This window comes from Marmota flaviventris, chromosome X, assembly GCF_047511675.1.
Source record: "Marmota flaviventris isolate mMarFla1 chromosome X, mMarFla1.hap1, whole genome shotgun sequence".
NCBI classification, from domain to species: Eukaryota; Metazoa; Chordata; class Mammalia; order Rodentia; family Sciuridae; genus Marmota; species Marmota flaviventris.
In genome coordinates this window covers 45,091,448-45,111,423 of record NC_092518.1, presented here as the reverse complement: position 1 = coordinate 45,111,423, position 19,976 = coordinate 45,091,448, and the positions used below count along the sequence as shown (strand labels likewise).

Below are 19,976 nucleotides of genomic sequence, written 5' to 3'. Positions count from 1 at the left end.
AGTTATTTTATAAACCATAAAGAACCTGCCAAGGGTTGGGGGAGGGGATTATACTTTCTTGACCTACCCACCAGGAAGATTCCCCCTCTTTTCCTCCCCTCCTTCCCTCCTTCCCTCCCTTCCACCATTCTTCCCTTCATCTTCCCCCCCCCCAACCCTGTCCCTCCCTTTCCCTCCTCCCCTTCCCCTCTGTACAGGTAAAATCTCTGGCTGAATCCATCGACGAAGCCCTGAACTGCCACCCATCAGGGCCTATGTCAGAAGAGCCAGGGTCAGCCCAACTGGAGAAGCGGGAGTCAAAGGAACAGCAAGAGGACAGCTCAGCCACGTCCTTCAGTGACCTTCCCCTCTACCTGGATGACCCAGTTCCCCCACCATCCCCTGAGCGACTGCCCAGCACAGAGCCCCCACCCCAAGGCCGGCCTGAGTTCTGGGCACCAGCCCCCCTCCCTCCAGTTCCTCCACCAGTGCCACCAGGGACCCGGGAAGATGGTAGCCGTGAGGAAGGCACTCGCAGAGGTCCAGGGTGCTTGGAGTGCCGGGATTTCCGGCTGCGGGCTGCCCACCTTCCCTTGCTTACCATTGAGCCTCCTAGTGACAGCTCTGTGGATCTGAGTGACCGCTCAGATCGTGGCTCTGTCCACCGCCAGCTGGTATATGAGGCTGATGGCTGCAGCCCCCATGGGACCCTGAAGCACAAGGGGCCACCGGGCAGGGCCCCAATCCCGCACCGCCACTACCCAGCCCCTGAGGGCCCAGCCCCAGCCCCACCAGGGCCCTTGCCACCAGCCCCAAACAGTGGCACTGGGCCCAGTGGTGTGGCTGGGGGTCGGAGGTTGGGGAAATGCGAGGCAGCAGGCGAGAACTCTGATGGTGGAGATAATGAGAGCCTTGAGAGCTCCAGCAATTCCAATGAGACCATCAACTGCAGTTCTGGCTCCTCTTCTCGAGACAGTCTGAGGGAACCTCCGGCCACTGGTCTGTGCAAGCAGACTTACCAGCGGGAGACAAGGCACAGCTGGGACTCGCCAGCCTTCAACAACGACGTGGTACAGAGGCGGCATTACAGAATTGGCCTCAACCTTTTCAATAAGTATGTGCCCCCTGTTCTAGCCTCCTCACCCCTGCTTACTGTGCCAGTGGGCACTTTGGTCCTTGGGATTGAGCTCCAAGCAGCAACCTTGGTTCTACTAGCCTCTCATTTGGTAGAATGGTGTTTTTTTTCCCAGATGTTCAGGGAAGAGGATTGAAAACAGAGTGGCAGAGTAGAGAGACCCCCAGCACACCCGGGTTCAGGTCCTAGTGCTGCCACTGACTGGCTGTGTGATCTTGGATAGATGTTTTCCACTAAATGAATTCTGAGCCTTATTTCCCCACCTCCCCTTTTCAGAGAGGAAGCAGTCTGGGTTATAAAGAACCCTAGTCTGGGAAACAGGAGACCAAGACCCTTTGTCTGCCTTTGGCCACTCACTATGTAGCCCTGGGCAAGGTGTGTTCCTTCCTTGGGCTTTGTTTTTTCCATCTATCTATAAGCAGGGGGGTCTATTTGGGAGGTGTTGGGGGGACAGAGTGGTGTGCTAGACTACTCAGTGACCGTGACTGAGCTCTTTCTGGGTGCCTGGTCTCGTGTCAGGTGCTTAGGAGTGGGTTGGGAATGTGGCATTTGATGAGAAAATAATTCAAAAACATTAGCTGCAATTAGAAAATGTTAGCTGTAATGGAAGGCATTAGATGTAATGCCTCATATCTTCATAGTCTGTTAAACACTGCCACCTATATTTAATTCTCAGAGTAACTCAGCAAGTTGGGTAGTTATGTCCCTATTTTATAGACAAGGAATCGAGGCTTGCAGAACTAAAGAGGATTATTCACAGTCATACAACTGGGAAGTGATAGATTTGAGACTCCTAGAATACCAGTGTCTCCCAAATTTTAGCCTCCTGGAGAGCAAAGGTTCTAGGGCTCTGGATGTGGGATAGCTCCAACCCAGATTTTGGCCTGGCTCTCTAGAAACCTAAGGAGCACCTTGCCTGTAGAAATACTAAGGCTGGGTGATCAACCTACCGGGATGAGATATGGGACATGGAACAAAGTGACCCCTTCACTTCTTCTCAAACCTGAAGATGTGTGACTCAGAGAGACCACCTTGTCCTCTTCTCAGGCATTTTTTCAGGACTCCTGGTACCTGATAGAAATATCAAAGCTCCTGGCATAAAGCTGGCTCTCATTAGATACTGATTTTCTTCCAACTGTGGTGTCATTCCAGTGAAGGAGGAAGTTGGGGTGAGGAGACCTTGGAATTTTGAAGCTCTGTGAAATGAGCAAGTGGTTTCCTCTCTTTTAGGCTTTAATTTTCTCATCTGTATCATGAAGGGATTGGACCATATTATAGATTTGATATCCTTGGTCCTCTGAAGCCGTTGCTAGTTGGGCCCCAAATTAGTTCTAGAAATGGGACAGAGGACAAAGTTCTAGAATGACTGTCATCTCACCCACCTCCTCTCTTTCTACAGGAAGCCAGAGAAAGGTATCCAGTATTTAATCGAGCGGGGCTTCCTGTCAGACACACCAGTGGGAGTGGCTCACTTCATCCTGGAGCGGAAAGGCCTGAGTCGGCAGATGATAGGGGAATTCCTAGGGAACCGGCAGAAGCAGTTCAACAGAGACGTGTTGGAGTGAGGACCCCAGCATGGGGCAGGCGGGCTTGGGATTCCCAGGAAAGGAAGCTAACAGGGAAGAAGGGGACAGCTCGTCCTTGTTGATCAGATAAACTTTTCAAAACAGGATGAATATATCTTCCTGCTCCCTTATACTTCTGCCACAAAGGAATCTGATCTATCTTGATCTTACTTGGAAAGTCTACTGAGTGACCCTGGGCAGGGCATGCTCATCCTATGTCCTGCTTTGGGCCTCAGTTTTCCCATCTCTGGAATGAGTGGATTGATGGATAGGATCCCTAGTGACCACCTGTCCTGCCTTGATTTTCTGGGATGAATATATTTTACACATTCTGCCCTTAAATGTTCAGCCCACAGGTCTTGATTTTAGAAATCTATTGGTGGGGATATTAGTCCATTTGAGCAGGTCAGGGTGGATCAGAAGGGTTTGTGTGCATGTATGTGTGTGTGTGTGTGTGTGTTTGTGTGTGTGTGTGTGTGGAAGAATTGAGAGTGCTGCATTCCCTTTTTTGTTCCTCAGCTGTGTTGTGGATGAGATGGATTTTTCTTCCATGGATCTGGATGATGCGCTCCGGAAGTTCCAATCCCATATCCGGGTTCAGGGTGAGGCCCAGAAAGTGGAGCGACTCATCGAAGCTTTTAGGTATGCCAGCTTTCCTCTCCTGAAGCTGTCCCTCTCCACTTTGGGGACCCATGTAGTGTATGTCTACAAGTCACTTCTCTGAGCCTCATACTTTTCTCACCATAAAACAGAAACAATAAAACCTATCTTCCAAAGCAGTTGTGAAGATCAGAGGTAGTACATATAAAGTATCTAGATCAGCATCTGTAACATGGGCATTTAATAACAACACCAGAAATAAAAACTAACATTAACGGGGTTGGAGATGCACCTCAGTGGTAGAGCACTTGTCTAGCATGCACAAGGCCCTGGGTTCCATTCCCAGCTCGGCCAAAAAACTAAAAAAGCTAACATTCATGGAAGACATCCTAGGTATCAGGCACCAAACTGGACACTCTTACATGATTATTTCATTAAATACTTAAAAACCACTCTATGGGTAGGTGCTTCTATTATTCTGATTTTGCAGATTATAAATTAACTTGCCCAGGGCAGTGAGTAAGGAGTGGAACCAGGATTTGAACTTAAGTATGTCTGACTGCACAGTCCATCCATGCCCTTAACTGTTATACGGTACTATAAATGCTTTAAGGATCAGACAGGTGTGGGTCTGAAACCTGCTCCATTCCTTTGAAGTATTTAGAGGAGAAACAGAAGAGTTGCTGAGAACTTGTTTCCCATATGGGAGAAGGATTTGCTTTGAAGTCAGAAAGATATGGCTTTACCATTTACCAGCTATATTACCTTGGGCAATTTACCTCACCACTTGGAACCTGAGAGAGAAAGAGAGAGAGAAAGTGAGAAAGAGAGAGGTAGGCTGAGGCAGGAGGATCATAAGTTCAAAACCAGCCTCAGCAACTTAGAGAGACCATAAGTAATTTAGCAAGAACCTGTATCCAAATCAAAAATAAAAAGGGGTGGGGATGTGGCTCAGTGGTTAAGTGCCCCTTGGTTCAATCCCTGATACCAAAAAAAGAAACAAAAAAGAAAAAGAAAAATCGAGAAAGAGAGGGGAAGAAGGAGAAAAATGGCTATTTTACAGGATTGTGAAAAGATTACATGAGACAATGAACAATACATAAAATGGGAAAGCTCCAAAAAGATAGTGATTGTTGTTTTTACATGTTAGTCTTGGGAGATCTGAAATGGACAGACCCAGAAGGCTAAGGAAGTATTTCTTGGAGAAAAGTGTTGGTTCTGCCAGCCTGGGCAAGTGGTGGGTAGGTAGAGATTGCCGGTACCTGAGTTTGGACTTGACCCCTCCTGCCCTACAGCCAGAGGTACTGTGTCTGTAACCCAGCCCTCGTGCGCCAGTTCCGGAACCCAGACACCATCTTCATCCTTGCTTTTGCCATCATCCTCCTCAATACCGACATGTACAGTCCTAGCGTCAAGGCTGAGCGGAAGATGAAACTAGATGACTTCATCAAGAACCTGAGAGGTGACCAGACTTATCATCAGCTTTTCCTACCCTTTGCCTGTGAAAGGAAAGTGGGTGGTGTGTGAGGTGGGGGAAGGATGAGGGAGATCCCAACTGTTTTTAGAAATTAACCTGTGTGGTGTTTCACTTTCTGTCAAGGCTGAATATCTCCAGGGCATTCACTTTTAAATTCACTCAGAGTCATTTTAAAAAGGGCTGGGGACGTAGTGCTTGCCTAGAATGCATGAGGCTTTGGGTTCCATCCCCAGCAACACATACACATACACACAAAAAAATTGTTATTTGCCCATATACTCATCCACACACTGAATATTTATTGAACATCTTATGTGTACCAGACTTCTAGGACCTAGCGTTATAGCACTGAATATGATAGATAAAAGTCCTGGCTCTTACATTATTTCACCCAGTCATTCACTTATCCATTCTTTGCTCTCTCCTTCCTTCTCTTCCTTATATATACCCATAAAGACTCATTTATTTTACGTACCCTTTCCTGCACTCACATATTCATTTATTCACTCAGCCACTAGTCAGTTGATTCTTAATGTGTGCCAGGCCCTATGATGGGTGCCAAGGACAATGGAGGAGAGTCTGCCATAGTCCCTGCTCTGAGAGAGCTCCCCATGTGTGGAAGAGACTGACTTGTAGTGCCCAGATAACCAACATAAGACAGATACTGAATAGTGATATTAGAAAAGCCAAAATCCAGTCAGACCTCGAAACAGCTCCGGAGAGCCTACCTCCAACTGGCTTCCTGGAGGATTTTATTTTAAGTTGAGCCCTAAAGGCATGGATAAGGAGACAGAATAGATGTAGGAAGAACAAGGAAGGCACAGTGGGAGAAAAATGTAAAGTTGTTTAGAGAACAATGGAAATGGGGTAGATGATAGGTTGAGAAGGTCAGATGGAGCTACTACCTGAGGGCATTGAATGCCAGATGAAAGGTGTCACTTTGACTTGTTATTCTTGGTTTATTGTATTGATGTCAAGCCCTGCCTCTCACCAAAGAGCAGCCTGCTAAAAATGGAAACAGAAATGAAAGAAGAAAATAGAGTTGGGGGTGGGGGGGGAGCAAAAATCAAGACAAAGTTGCTGAGCATCAGGGTCTATACAGTTAGTCGGCTTTAAACTCTCTGACAGCTAAAGTGAAAAAGGCAATACAGTGAAGAGTATTCCTTTAAGCCAAGTACCATGGTGCATGCCTGTAATCCTAGTGATTCTGGAGGCTAAGGCAGGAGGATCTTAAGTTCAAGGCCAGCCCCAGCAGCTTATCGAGACCCTGTCTAAAAAAAAAAAAAAAAAAAAGAGCTGGGGATGGATGGTAAAGCGCCCCTGGATTCAATCCCTAGTACTAAAAAAAAAAAAAAATGTTCCTTTAGCACCTGTCCCAGGAGTAGGCGTGGCATTTCCAAAGGAGACATCATTTCCTCTAGCAGAAGGTTTAGAAAGAAGTGAGTGGGTTTCACTGAGCAGACAATCAGGAGGGGAGAAGGATGGTAGACTTAGGAGGAGGGAGTTAGATCAGAGGCCATCTGGAGCTGTCTATGAAAATCCTGCCATTATTCATTCATCTATTCCCTACCCCCCATATGTATGTACAGTCAGCCCTCCATATATGCAGGTTCAACATCTGTGAATTCAACCAACTACAGATCAAAAATATTTGAAAAAAGTTGCATCTGTACTGAACATGTATAGAGTTTTTTCTTGTCATGATTCCCTAAACAATAAAGAATAAAAACTATTTACATAGCATTTATATTGTAGTAAGTGTAAATAATCTAGAGGTGATTTTACATATGCTGGAGGATGTGTGTAGGTTATATGCAAATGCTATGCCATTTTGTATAAGAGACATGGACATCCTCAGATTTGGGTATTGATAGGACCAATCTCCCTTGCATATAGAAGGACAAATGTGATTCTGGAGGCTATGTGGGAAGGGGATGTCTGTGTGTATTTCCCCTCCAGTTATTGAATAAATAAAGCAAACAAATGAAAGTAATACATGCTCACTTTAGAAACTTTGGGAGCCTGGGAATATAGCTCAGTGGTAGAGCATGTACTTAGTATGTATGAGCTCTAGTTCGAAACCGAGTACTGCCAAAACAATTTTTTTGGAAAAATATAGAAAATGTCTTTTTATGGTCTCAAATTCTGTCATTAGAGCATCCATGTTTAATATTTTGGTATATTCTGGTCTTTTTTCCATGCATATGTAACTTTCTATATAGTTAAGTTCATGTTATACATGCAATTTATTATCTTACTCTTTTCACTTAACTTGCTACAAGAATTTCCCCATGCTACTGAAATCTTTTTGTAAATGCCAAGTTTTTAACATCTGTATATTATCTTATTAAATGGATATACAAACCTTTACTTAACTGTTTCTCTCCTGTTAGAACTTAGGTTGTTTCGGAGTTTCCCAATAAGTAGCGTTTTGTGAACATTCTTGGACTTATATCTTGCATGTTATTTCTGAGTAATTTCTCAGGGCAGATTCCTAGAAGAGGAATCACTGGCTCTGGATATTTAGGCTTTTGCCAAACTACCTTCCATAATAGTCATGTTACTTACTATACATCCCCAGTTCTCTACGCTGGATATTATTTTTGTTAATTTAGAAGGCAAAAAAATACTATAATACTTAATTATAGTGTGTTCTGGGCTGTTTAGACAAAGTCCCTACCCTAGGGAAAAAAGCAATTGGCTGGTTTATTGAAGGGCAGCTTCCCTGCCCCAATCCTGGTCAAGGAATCAAGGGTACCCAATTAACCCTTGGTCCTAACTATTATCATGGTCCATATGTAGGTGTGGGATATTGTGGAAAACCCCTACCAATCACTCCCTACATTTATGTGACATATCCTGGGGTTACTCCCCTCATTCAGGGGTTGACAATGGTGAAGACATCCCCCGAGACCTCCTGGTGGGCATCTACCAGCGCATCCAGGGACGCGAACTACGAACCAATGATGACCATGTGTCCCAGGTGCAGGCCGTGGAGCGCATGATTGTTGGCAAGAAACCGGTAAGTGCCCTGGGAGGCTGCAGAGGGCCAGGGTTCTGGTCTTTCTCCACCATTATGTGGTAAGTCACTGTCCCTTATGAGCCCAGGGTTCCCTTCACCTACAAAATGGAGTGAGTGATAATGCATTCCTTGGGGTGGGGACAGTGTTGCAGATGGTGCAAGGCCCATAGCGGTTGCTATATAAATATTAGCATCCTTCCCACCTCTGGTTTTGCTTGCCCACTCCAAGTAAGGAGCCAAGCTAATATTAGCTGAGAAGCAGAGCAAGAATACACTTTGGTCAACAAACATTTATGAATGCCTTTCCACTGAGTTCAGCATTTCACAGGCCCCCGGAGACAAATGTAGGAATCAGATATGGTCTCTGTCCTTAGGGGCACTCAGAGACCAATGGGGTTGCCAGACAGACATTTATAATACTTTCACCTTATGGTCTAGTTTAGGGGAGTAAATAGGAAGGAGAGGCCATTTTCAGCATGGGTAAATTAAGGAAACCTTAGAAGGGAAAATTTTGGAATTGGAATTCGAAAGAGGGATGGAATGTGGCCATGTGGAGCTGGACAGGAAAGGCATTACAGACAGAGGGTGCTACAGGGAACAAAGCAAAGTGTCAGAAAAGCTGGAGCTTTATAGTCTTTGTGTCAGAGTGGCACATATTTATCAGAGAGAGAATTCCTCTTGCGATTGAATGTTACAGTGCTGGGACCCTGAAGTTGATGGGCTGGCCTTGCTGACACTATTTCTCCATGCCTGTCCAGGTCCTGTCTCTTCCTCACCGTCGACTGGTTTGCTGCTGCCAGCTCTACGAGGTGCCAGATCCAAACCGCCCCCAGAGGCTAGGGCTGCATCAGCGGGAGGTCTTCCTCTTCAATGATCTCCTAGTGGTATGGGCACGGTGCTGGAGGAGATGGGAGGGAGCTGGTCAGCTTGGCTGCTGGATCTGTGTAAACCTTGTTGACATTGGTGTATGGAGCATGGCGGGTGAGGTGCTCTACTGTGCCATCTGCATGGTCACCAGCAAGGTCCAGGCCTTCTCTGCTTCTCCTTTTCCTCATGGGTTCATTTGTAGGTTGCCACAGTCACAAAGAGGCAGAAAATGGTTGACATACAAATTTGCAATATGGAAAGTGGTAGGAGAGATGTCCCTGTTCATCTTAATAGCCAGGAGGGTTGTGTGAAAAGAGGTGAACTGTGACCCTGGAATCAGTCTGAAACCTTCCAGTGGTCCTGATTGTGGAAGGTATTCTTGAAACCAAGCTCATCACCAGTACAGAGGTGTTTGTCTTTTAGGGATGGGACTTTCAAGTTCTTCTGGGTAAAAACCAATTTTGTAGATGGCCTATATGACTGCAGGGACAGAAACATACCCTCCTCCAAGGCATCCAGTTGTCTTATCAGACAGTTCTGATGGTTAGAATCTGTTTCCCTGTGGGTTTCCTCCAAGGATCTTCACTTGACCTTTGGGATAACAAAAGACATTGCTAAATGTCTTCTGGGTGGCAAAATAACCCCCAATTAAGAATCACTGCTTCAGACAAATATCTTCAATGTCCCCTCTGAGCCTGTTTCCTGCTGTGTGAAATGGAGCTAACCTGTATATCATAGGGTTATCATGAAGATGAAAAAGAGGTCATAGCCAGGAGTGGTGGTACTCCCAGAAACTTGGGAGGCTGAGGCAGGAGGATCACAAGTTCAAGGCCAACCTGGTCAACTCAGACACCATCTCAAAAAATAAAAAGGGCCAAGGATGTAGCCCAGTGGTAGAGTGCCCCTGGGTTCAATCCCCAGTACTGAAAAAAAAAGTCATATGTGTATGTGGAATGGTGTTACCCTGAGGAGGGCCTGACCCACACAAGTGCTAAGTCAGTTTTAGATGCCCCTCGTGTGCTGACATCTGTGTCTAGCCCTATGCTGGGCACTGGGTATGTGAGATGAATCAGACTCAGTCCCTGTTCTCAGGAAGCTCACAGTCCCAAGGACTTAAAAAAGTACTTTGAATCACTGTGAGCTGTAATCATCCTGAAATCAAAACAGTTACTTTTTAAGAGCCACTTGCAGGGGCTGGGGCTGAAACCCAGTGATTCAGTGCCTAGCATGTGTAAGGCCCTGAGTTAGTTCCCTAGCACCACACACACAAAAAAAGGCACTAGAAGATTGCCTGAGCTCATGTTAGTGGAAAGTCCAGAGTGCCTAAGTACTTATAAAGCTCTTAGGTTGTTGAGAAAAAGACTTGTTAACTCTATAAATAGGCAGAGCAGAGAGTGCCATTCTGTGCTGGCTGTGGAGGGTGAGGACCAGGTGGGTGAGAGAACTTGAAAACCAGATTCCTGTCCTCCAGGCCAGTAGTGGGCAATTATATACTCAAAGGACTACCATAGAGCTCTAGATGGGAAAAGCACTGATCTGGCACTCTGGTGGAAACTCAGAAAAGGGAAATGAAAATCCATGTGGGGCGTTAGGATGGGCTTCCTAGAGGGAGCAGCATTCAGTCAGTTCCTGTAAAAATTGTAAATACTTGTGTGCATTGTCATGACATCAAGAATTTGGATAGAAAAATCCCATCTTTCCTGTTCTGTTCCTCAAGCTTCAGTTCTCCCCAACTTGTGGGTATATGTGTTTGTGTGTTTATGTCTCTTAGTGGGGGGGGGGTGGGAAGGGAGGGTGATTACTAGAATTAGGTGCCATGTGGAAATTCCCCACCCCAAACCCTGCCTCTTGTCTTTTTCCCACCCCTGCCAAAGGTCACCAAAATTTTCCAGAAGAAGAAGATCTTGGTGACATACAGCTTCCGTCAGTCCTTTCCCCTGGTGGAAATGCACATGCAGCTCTTCCAGAATTCATGTGAGTCCCTTCTTGGACCCCAGCATCTTGAGTCTATCCCATGGCCGCCATGCTCATCCTTCATCCATACCAGTCTTCAGGTTTTGGAGTCCTTTACAAATGGGTTAAGTTCTCCAAAGCACCTACCTGGTCCTGGGATGAAGAGCAGGCCAAGGTGGAGTGTGACTCAAGTCTGGCCCCTAGGGATCAGGGAAACACAGTGTGTGTGTGTTCCCTGGTGGGGCGAAGAGATGGTGATCATGCTGTGCTCTGAAGGACTGAACCAGGAGGAGCATGGTTGGGTGGCATTCAGGACAGCAAAATCATTGTGAGTAGAGGCAGAGGTACAAAGGAAAGGGTTTTTAGAAAGCAGTGCAGAATTGGGTTTTCCTTTACATCCTGGAGTATAATGAGTAAGAGGGCCACAACTATCAGGAGTTCGGGGGCAAAGGGGAACCACTAAAGACACTGGAGCAGAGAAAGAGACACGTCAGAGTTGGGCATTAGAGAAATCATTTCCAAGCCAGGTTTGGTGGTGTAGTCTCATCACTGGGAGGCCAAGGCCAGAGTTTAAGACCAATCTGGGTAACATAGTGAGACCCTGTTTTGAAAAAAAAAAAAAAGGAGAGAGAGAACTCATTTCCCATCTAAGCCACCTTGCTTTAGTTCTGCAGAGGCACCCAACTTTTCCTGTCCCCTCCCTTTACCCACAGATTACCAATTTGGAATCAAGTTGCTGTCTGCAGTACCTGGTGGGGAGCGAAAAGTCCTTATCATCTTCAATGCCCCTAGCCTCCAAGACCGACTGCGCTTCACATCTGACCTGCGGGAGTCCATCGCTGAGGTGCAGGAGATGGAGAAGTACCGTGTGGAGTGTGAGTAACCCAGCCACGTGTCCTTCCCCCACTCTTGACATAGTGCCCTGCAGACATCAAGAATCCCATCTTCAGAGAATCTCAGAGTTGAGGGTTGGCTTGCATAAATTTCCTATCCTTATTCCAGGAACCCTTCATTCTCTGCTTGAATACCTTAAGTGCCAAGGAGCTCATTACCTCCCAACCTCAGATTACTATTCCAGGCTCTAAGAGCCAATGCCCTGGCCCCCACATCTATTCTCCAATTGGGAGCTAATTCCTCCTTCTATTAAAAGGCATCATGGAGAAGAAGCAGGGTATAGGAGGTAGATCTGTAGTTTCAGATCCTAGATATATGATTTATTATCTGGATAAACTAGAGCAAATCACTTAACCCCCTGAGCCCCAGTTTCTTCCTACATGAAATTGGGATGACCAGAAATCTCCTCCACAGAATTGAAGAGATGAAATGAAACAAGGCAGCCAAAGAGTCCCAATATATCCTAGGCGTTCAACAAATGTCATTCCCTATCTCACCCTCTCCTTCCCTCTTCCTACATATCAATTCCTGAGCTGAGTCTCAGCAACTTGTTCTCCCAGCCCTAGGGGGGCTACACCAAATCATCTTGAATCATATACAATGGAAAACAAAAGTGATTACATCTCATTTCCCCCGATGTCCTCCAAGTTTTTTCTTCTCCAGGCTAAGCAGTCACAGTTAAGTAACATGGTATTAAGGAGAGAGGCAGGCACACAGAGAGAGACAGAGGCGGTGGACAGCTCCTTGGTGAGGCCTTCACAGTTCCAGGGTCTACTCTACTCAGCAAGGCAGGGTTAGAAGTTTCAGTTCACCAAATCCCCAGAGACCCTTAGGAAATGCAGAGCAAGACATTAGCATATCAAGATGAGGGGAGGATAATTAGACTAGAGTTTCTATGACTTGCTTGAAGAATTGGGGGTATAAGGAAGCCAGGAAAGCCCAAGCTCTGGAATCAGGAAGACCTGCTTCCAGAATGTTGGCTCCACCATTTCCAGCTATATGACCCTGGGCAAGCTCTATGACTTCTCGGATTCTCAGTTTCTTCCTCTGCACAATGTGGATGATGCTAATAATGTGCATTGAGAGGGATCAAGTATGTGTAGCACCCACCATACTGCCTGGCACATAATAGAGGATTCGATTCCTGTCAGTTTCCTGCTCCTGCCCTTCCAGGAGCCCCTCTGCCCTGGAGCAAGGTATCTGAGAACTGAGTGAGCTCTGGAAAGATTGTCCTTCTCCAAGGGTCTTCTTGTCCTTACTGTGAACCATCTGCCTTGAAGTTCTTTTTTGAACTTCAGGGGTGTTTGGGGAGACCTGACTGCTAGACAGTAAGAAAGGGGAGGAGTACAAAGGGCAAAAGGAGGGGAAAAGGAGCAGGTAGGGCAGGCACTGAGAGGAAAGAACTAGCAGGAGGAAGTGGTGCAGGACAGGGTCTGGGCACCAAGGTGGCTTCAGAGACAGAGCTGCAGTTTGGGGGGAAATAAGTGCTGGCTGTCCAGGGGACAAAACAAGAGGTCTGGGAGCCTGTGGAGGGCTGGGGCCAGTCAGGTGGGTTCCCACTCCCATTCCTGATCTTTGCACCCTGTCTCTTCCACTGTCACCCAGCGGAGCTGGAGAAGCAGAAAGGTATGATGCGGCCTAACGCCTCACAGCCTGGAGGGGCCAAGGACTCGGTGAATGGGACGCTGGCCCGCAGTAGCCTAGAGGACACTTATGGGGCAGGCGATGGGCTCAAACGGGGCGCACTCAGCAGTTCTCTGCGAGACCTCTCTGATGCAGGTAAGTCTTCTGGGCCCTGCCCTGGCTGGGGAGACATGGGACCGGGTGTCCTCTTTGCCTCCTGTCACTGGCTGCCAGACTTCCCTCCACCTGCTACACACGCACGCACCCTGCCTTCACCCAGAGCCCTGGGCACTGTGCCACAGGGGGCCTGGTAGCCAGGTCAGAACAGATGGAGCCCAGGGTTTGGGCCAGGGAGTGTGAAGTGGGGCCACGGGCTCAGCCCCTCTCTCTCGCTGCTCCTCCTCTCCTCCTCTTTTCCCTCTTCTGTCTCTCCTGTACCGCCTCTCCTCCTTCTCCATCTTTTCCTCCTCTTTCTCTTCCTTCTCCACCTCTCCTCCTCCCCACCTCCCCCTCTTCAATGGGGGAAAGGGTTCATGGGGTGTCTGTCCCCGGGAGGGGCCCAGGCCTGGTACCCAGCTCTGGAGCCCAGCAGGGTGGGGAGGGGGGGTTGCTGCTCTGACGCTGGGCTCCTTGCTTGTGGGTGCAGGGAAGCGGGGGCGGCGTAACAGCGTGGGATCGCTGGACAGCACCATCGAAGTAAGTGCCAGCTCCTGCCCCACTCATCCTCTGCATGAGCCCTGCCCCGGCCATGGAGCCCCAGAGGAGGAGGGGACCTGTTGCTTCCCCCTCTTCCCTGCTGGGAACCGTGTGGCTGCCTCTCCCAGCCTACCACTCTCTCCATCTGTCCTCAACTCTGTCTGTCCTCACTCTGCCTGTCTCTCAGTCTGTCTTCCACTCTCCCGTGCCCCCTCTCAACCCCAGGGCCAACTCCGAGTAGGGATGCCCTTGGACTTGGGCCTCAAGAAGCTCTTACCTCCAAGTCCTGCTCTTTGACCCTGAGCGAGTCACTCTGCTCTCTGGTCCTAACATTTTCCTGGCCTACAAAATGGGTGTGAGGAGGAGGTCCTACTAATTCTTCCTATGCCTGCTGAGGTTCATCTGAGATAGTGGATGTGACAGCAGAGCTTTGCCAGCTGGGGAGTTCCATGTACAAGTACAGGACTGCTGTTTGGTTTTCATCATCACTTGGGTGTCCCTGTCTCCCCAGCTCCAGCCCTCAGGGACAGGGGTGGTGTTTAGGGTTGCGGGTCTAGGATGTCTAGACTGGCCTGACTTCCCCCCCTCCCCGCTTCCAGGGGTCTGTTATTAGCAGTCCACGCCCTCACCAGAGGATGCCACCTCCGCCCCCACCCCCGCCGCCAGAGGAGTACAAGAGCCAGAGGCCAGTCTCCAACTCCTCATCCTTCCTGGGCTCCCTATTTGGAAGCAAGCGGGGCAAGGGGCCCTTCCAGATGCCACCACCGCCAACAGGCCAGGCCTCTGCCTCCTCTTCATCTGCTTCCTCTACCCACCACCATCACCACCACCACCACCATGGTCACAGCCACGGTGGCCTGGGGGTGCTGCCTGATGGGCAATCCAAGCTCCAAGCCCTGCATGCCCAATATTGCCAAGGACCGGGTCCTGCCCCACCACCCTACCTCCCACCCCAGCAGCCCCCCCTGCCCCCACCTCCACAGCAGCCCCCACCCCTGCCCCAACTGGGTTCCATTCCACCACCACCCGCCTCAGCCCCACCTGTGGGGCCACATCGCCACTTCCATGCTCATGGCCCTGTCCCAGGGCCTCAGCACTATACCTTGGGCCGGCCAGGCAGAGCTCCCAGACGAGGGGCTGGAGGACACCCTCAATTTGCTCCACATGGCCGCCACCCCCTGCACCAGCCCACATCCCCATTGCCCCTGTACAGTCCTGCCCCCCAGCACCCTCCTGCCCACAAACAGGGCCCCAAACACTTCATCTTCAGTCACCACCCACAGATGATGCCAGCAGCAGGCGCAGCCGGAGGCCCTGGATCCCGGCCACCTGGGGGCTCCTACTCCCACCCCCACCACCCCCAGTCACCCTTGTCACCACACTCACCCATCCCACCCCACCCCTCCTACCCGCCCCTCCCTCCACCCTCACCACACACCCCACACTCACCTCTGCCTCCCACCTCCCCTCATGGCCCGCTGCACGCCTCTGGGCCCCCTGGCACTGCCAACCCACCCAGTGCAAACCCCAAGGCCAAGCCAAGCCGGATCAGCACCGTAGTCTGATGAATGGAGCAAGTGAGCTAGGAAACAGGAAGGTCTGGGGGAATTCACAGGAGAGGGACCTTGCCCTTCTCTCCCTCCTCAGTTTTTTTCAAAATATATATACACATAGCAATGTCCTCCTCTCACTTCCTCCCTGCCTCGGGGCCCCTCCTCCAAGCCCCTGCAGTTGCCACAGGGTTTCCTTCCAGATTAAAGGACCTTTACCACTTGCAGCCTGGACTCAGGGCACTCCAGAGCTGGGGAGTGGTGGGGGTCTTTCAGAGATCCTCGTCCTCTTTCACCTGTCTTCCTTTCCCCACCTTTTCCCTGGAGGTCTGGCTCGGTGGCCTCAGACCTCCGGGCCAATGTGAACCCCCTCACAGCTCTGGCTGGTGGAAAAGGGCAGCTGTCGGAGCTGTGGGGGTGAAGGCTTCCCCAGAGCTCCTCTAGCCATGTGGAGCTGGGAGAGAGCTCTGTAGAGTTGTGGCCAAACCTCAGCTGGCTCGGCCCTCTCTCTGACCTCAGGGCCTGGCCACACACCTCCATGTGTCTTTCTGCCTGCTGGAGGACACAGACTGTCAATGCACTGGGTGGGTGGGACCCCGCTTGGGCTGGCCCCCATGTGGGGCAGTGCTTCCTCTCTTGAGCCAGTCTATGCCCTCTCTCCAGTAAGCCCCAGCCCAGACCTCTTTGACTTCAGGAACTTGCCTCGCCCTGCAATGTTCTTATCCTGATCAAAGTCCAGACAGGTTTAGGGGGGGGCTCAGGTCTGGGATGAGAAGGGCACTGCCCTCCCTCACCCATATTGCATGCCCCCCCATTCCCTTCCACCTCTCCCAGCAACAACCGAAGACAATGCACTTTATAGATATCACCCAAACACACCTCTCTGGGGCAGGGCACCCAGCATCAGCCCTGGGGAGAAGCTCCCAGAGGGCCATCCTGAGCCCAAGATGTCTTTCCTGAGGCAGAGATTGAAGCCATCAGAGCCGGGGCTGGGAGCCAGAATGCCTGAGTCCTTCTGTCCGTCAAAATCTCTGCTGCCTCTCCAGCCCTTTTGCAGCCCTGTTTATTTATTATAAATATATTTTTTACAAGCCCCAGCTCCTCTTCTTGCCCCGCACATTCAGCTCCTTTCTCAGCTCCTGCCTTCCTCTCCCCTCTCCACTATGGGCTGCAGTACAGACAGACAGATGGACCCTGGCGTATGGAAGGCCAGGGACCCTGGGGCTTGGGGGCCGGGGAGGGCGGTGGTGGGAGGGGCTGTATGGAGAGGAGCTGGGGTTCAGGCATTGTCTTTTTTTCCTCCTTGTATATAAGAATGTATATTTGATGCCTCATAAAAGAACTTGTGCTCACCTCCCGCCTCTGCCTCCTACTTATGTCCCCTATCCCCACTGTGGAGCCCATGGAGAAAGAGGCCTTAGCCTGGGGAGGTGATGCGCTAATGGTAGAAGTTCAGGTGGGCGAGATGCTTTGGTTTGTTAGGAGGTGGAACAAGAAAGGTTTCCCTGTCTTATTTCATACATAGTCTTTGTGACAAGAGTGGCAACAGTGTGGGCTCTAGAGTTGATCCAGTTCATATCCTGGGGTTTTCATTTCCTAGGCATGTGAACTTCGGGTGTCACCCTTTCTGAGCCTCAGTTTCCTGAATTTGCAACTTGGGGTGATCAGCCCTTGCCACATGGATTGTGATGATGACACGAGCTAACAAGTGTCAAGCAACAAGGATGGAGAGGTGTTCAGCAAATTAGTTCCCTTATTTTCCTTTGGCAGGTTGGATACTTCCAAGGTTTTATGGCCTCTATTCCTGTGGCTTTGCCTTGGAGCCCCCACCCTGCATGCAATGGCTGGTCACATTTCTGTCCTTAAGGGTGGGAGTGTGACTTGGGCCAGGAAGACACAGGGCTAGATACATTATAAGAGCTCTTTGTATATATTTAGGTTGTTAGATAACAAATAACTGGACTGCCTTTCATTTACAGAGGAGGGGACAATCCACACAAAGTCAGGATGTGGTTTCCTGACTTCTAGCCCATGCCTCTTTCCAGTGCCCCAAGCTGCTTCCCTATGAAACAATCCTCTTTCTAGCTGATGATTGGCTTTTGACTTAGCAGAGGAGGGATGGAGCAGAGCATCCTGACCCTCTTGATTAGGGTCAGCAGGGTCCCCAGGAACAGCATTCAGTTAATATTTCTGCTGCATTCTGAGAATCTGGAATGGCCTCTAAGAAGGAATGGTTTGGATGGCCCCACTCTTTAGCAACTTGGACCAGTGTCTTGGTTTTCTTCCTCATTCACATTTAAAGGCATCCCAGGGAAGACAACTACAAAAGCAGCAACTGAGACTATCTAAGCATTTGATGTCTCCTTGCAAACCAGACCAGAGCGTTTTAAGAATTTAGGTACAAAAAGTCCCCAATCAAATTCAATCAGCATTTTTGTTTGTTTCTTCTCTGGTAATCCAAGACTACCTTTGGTTGTTCCCCTTTCTCCCACCTTCAGCTTGAGGCTGGTTGCATCTTCCTAGAGCTCAGCCTTTAGCACTCAGATCCTGCCTCAGTGACTTGACTATGCTGCCCTTGGTGAGTCATCCAGCCCTTCAGAGCCTGTTTTTTCACCTGTAAGGAGGGGATAACAATCATGCAGTACAGTTGTTACTAGATGAAAGTGAAGCGCCTACCTCCTGCCAGACACACAGTAGTATTCTTGGCCACCTACAGAAACAAGTGCAAACTGCTAGTCTTGACACTGGGAGTTCTCCATGGGGTGGCCAGCTGATCTCTATAGTCTCCCATTCCTCCCTCACACTTGGATCATACACTCACTGTTCTCTGTAAGTGCCTGTGTGTACTTTCCAACCTCAGTATCTTACCTGTGCCTTTTCCCCCTGCCAGAGTGCCCCCCCAAACCACCAATATCCCTGATGGAGGTTTTCTCACTCTTGAAACACAGAATTAAAGGGACCATCCTTCACAAAATGTGTCCTTGATCAGATTCCCTGAGATTCTCTCATTACCTTCCCAACCAGGCCACAAGTGGCTTGAGAGTAACACTGATCTGCATCATCTCCATCCATAGCATTGCCTAGCACAGTGCCTGGCACAATACTGATGTCACTCAGATTTTATTAATGAAATGAATGAATGAATAATATTCTCTCTCTCTCTCTCTCTCTCTCTCTCTCTCTCTCTCTCTCTCTGTGTGTGTGTGTGTGTGTGTGTGTGTGTGTTTTGTTGGGGATTGAACCAAGGGCTTCATGCATGCTAGGCAAGCACCTTACCACTGAGCTATAACTCAGCCCTTTTTTCAAAAAATGTATTTTGGGACTGAAGCTTACTAAGTTGCCCATGTTGGTCTTGAATTTGTAATCCTCCTGCCTCAGCCTCCTGAGTTGCTGGGATTATAGGCATGTGCCACCACACCTGACTTGAATAGTTCTTTTATGCTTAGAATAAGGTATCTTTGTATTGGTTGATTTATTAATTGATGCAATCTTGTGTACCAAGCTTTTGGGACCCTCTGGGACCTCCTCATGCTTCCTTCAGCTCTTTCATAAGTTCTCTTCCTATCCTCATTGTGGTTCTAGCTCTAGGCTGTCTTTGCCCCTACCTTCTCCTTCTCAGTTGAGGTTCCTGGCCCAGACTTTGGAGCAGTAGTTCATCTCACCTCCCCATTTCTCTGAGGACCTGGAGACAAGAAGCCTATTGACTATTCTTATATCAAAGGACAAAGGTTCTAGGATCTCACGGAGTTCTTAACCTTTGTTCTAGACCAGCTTTCTGTGCTGATGGAAATGTTCTTATCTCTGCTGTCCAATATGGTAACCACTAGACACATGTGGCTACTGAGCACTTGAAATGAGGCTAGTACAGCTGAGGAATTGAATTTTAAGATTTTAATTAAATTTAGAAGGATATGGTAGCACACACCAGTAATCCCAGTGACTCAGGAAGCTGAGGCAGGAGGATCACAAGTTTGAGGCCAGCCTGGGCAACTTAGTAAGACCCTGTCTCAAAGTAAAAAATGAAAAGTGCTGGGAATGCTGTTTAGTGGTAGAGGGCCCCTCCATTCAATCCCCAGTACCAATAATAATTCAACTTAAATAGCCATTCATGGATGGTATAAACCATAATGGACAGTGTAGGACAAGACTTTCAGGATTTGATAGCCTGGTGGGTAATGTCAGGACAATCTAAGATCAGGTCTGGAAAGAAACATTGGTTGTGTGGGGACACAAAGAACTCCTCCACTTGGGGGTGGGAGTAGGGTCAAGGAAGGTTTTCAGGAACTGCCCCTTTAGCTAAGTTTGAAGACTGAGAAGGAATTGGCATGCTAAAGAAGGTCATTCACTAGAGGGGGCAGCACGTGCAAGGGCCCAGAGGTGTGAGAAAATACAAATATTAGTGGCATGGCAAGAAAGGGGAGAGTGCAGCTCAGGTGGTAGGCGCAGCATACAATGAAGCATGGAGGCAGATAGGCCTCCTCTGCTATGTTGCCAACAGGTTTTCCAACTGGCTTCAGTAGCAGCTAAAGAAATATCAGGTGGTAGTTGGACTATATAGTATTTCCACTATAAAATTACTATTTTCCCCTTATAATGAATATTTTGTGGAGAGATG

At 48.8% G+C, this 19,976-nt stretch overlaps 1 protein-coding gene across 2 annotated transcripts in view; it reads left to right on the top strand.

Moving 5' to 3' along the window:
- The window catches only part of Iqsec2 (IQ motif and Sec7 domain ArfGEF 2), an 82,941-nt gene extending 66,228 nt beyond the window's left edge, over window positions 1–16,713 (top strand). The window contains exons 5-15 of one of the 2 annotated variants that reach the window (XM_027950177.2): window positions 198–1,093; window positions 2,514–2,675; window positions 3,199–3,321; window positions 4,575–4,741; window positions 7,639–7,778; window positions 8,537–8,662; window positions 10,520–10,619; window positions 11,312–11,473; window positions 13,098–13,271; window positions 13,762–13,811; window positions 14,411–16,713. In XM_027950177.2, coding sequence (XP_027805978.2) covers window positions 198–1,093; window positions 2,514–2,675; window positions 3,199–3,321; window positions 4,575–4,741; window positions 7,639–7,778; window positions 8,537–8,662; window positions 10,520–10,619; window positions 11,312–11,473; window positions 13,098–13,271; window positions 13,762–13,811; window positions 14,411–15,376 — 3,066 coding nt within the window. In that variant the 3' untranslated portion in view covers window positions 15,377–16,713. The remainder of the gene's footprint in view (window positions 1–197; window positions 1,094–2,513; window positions 2,676–3,198; window positions 3,322–4,574; window positions 4,742–7,638; window positions 7,779–8,536; window positions 8,663–10,519; window positions 10,620–11,311; window positions 11,474–13,097; window positions 13,272–13,761; window positions 13,812–14,410) is intronic. The other variant, XM_027950175.2, reaches the window with a different exon arrangement.
- Window positions 16,714–19,976: the final 3,263 nt, after the last annotated feature.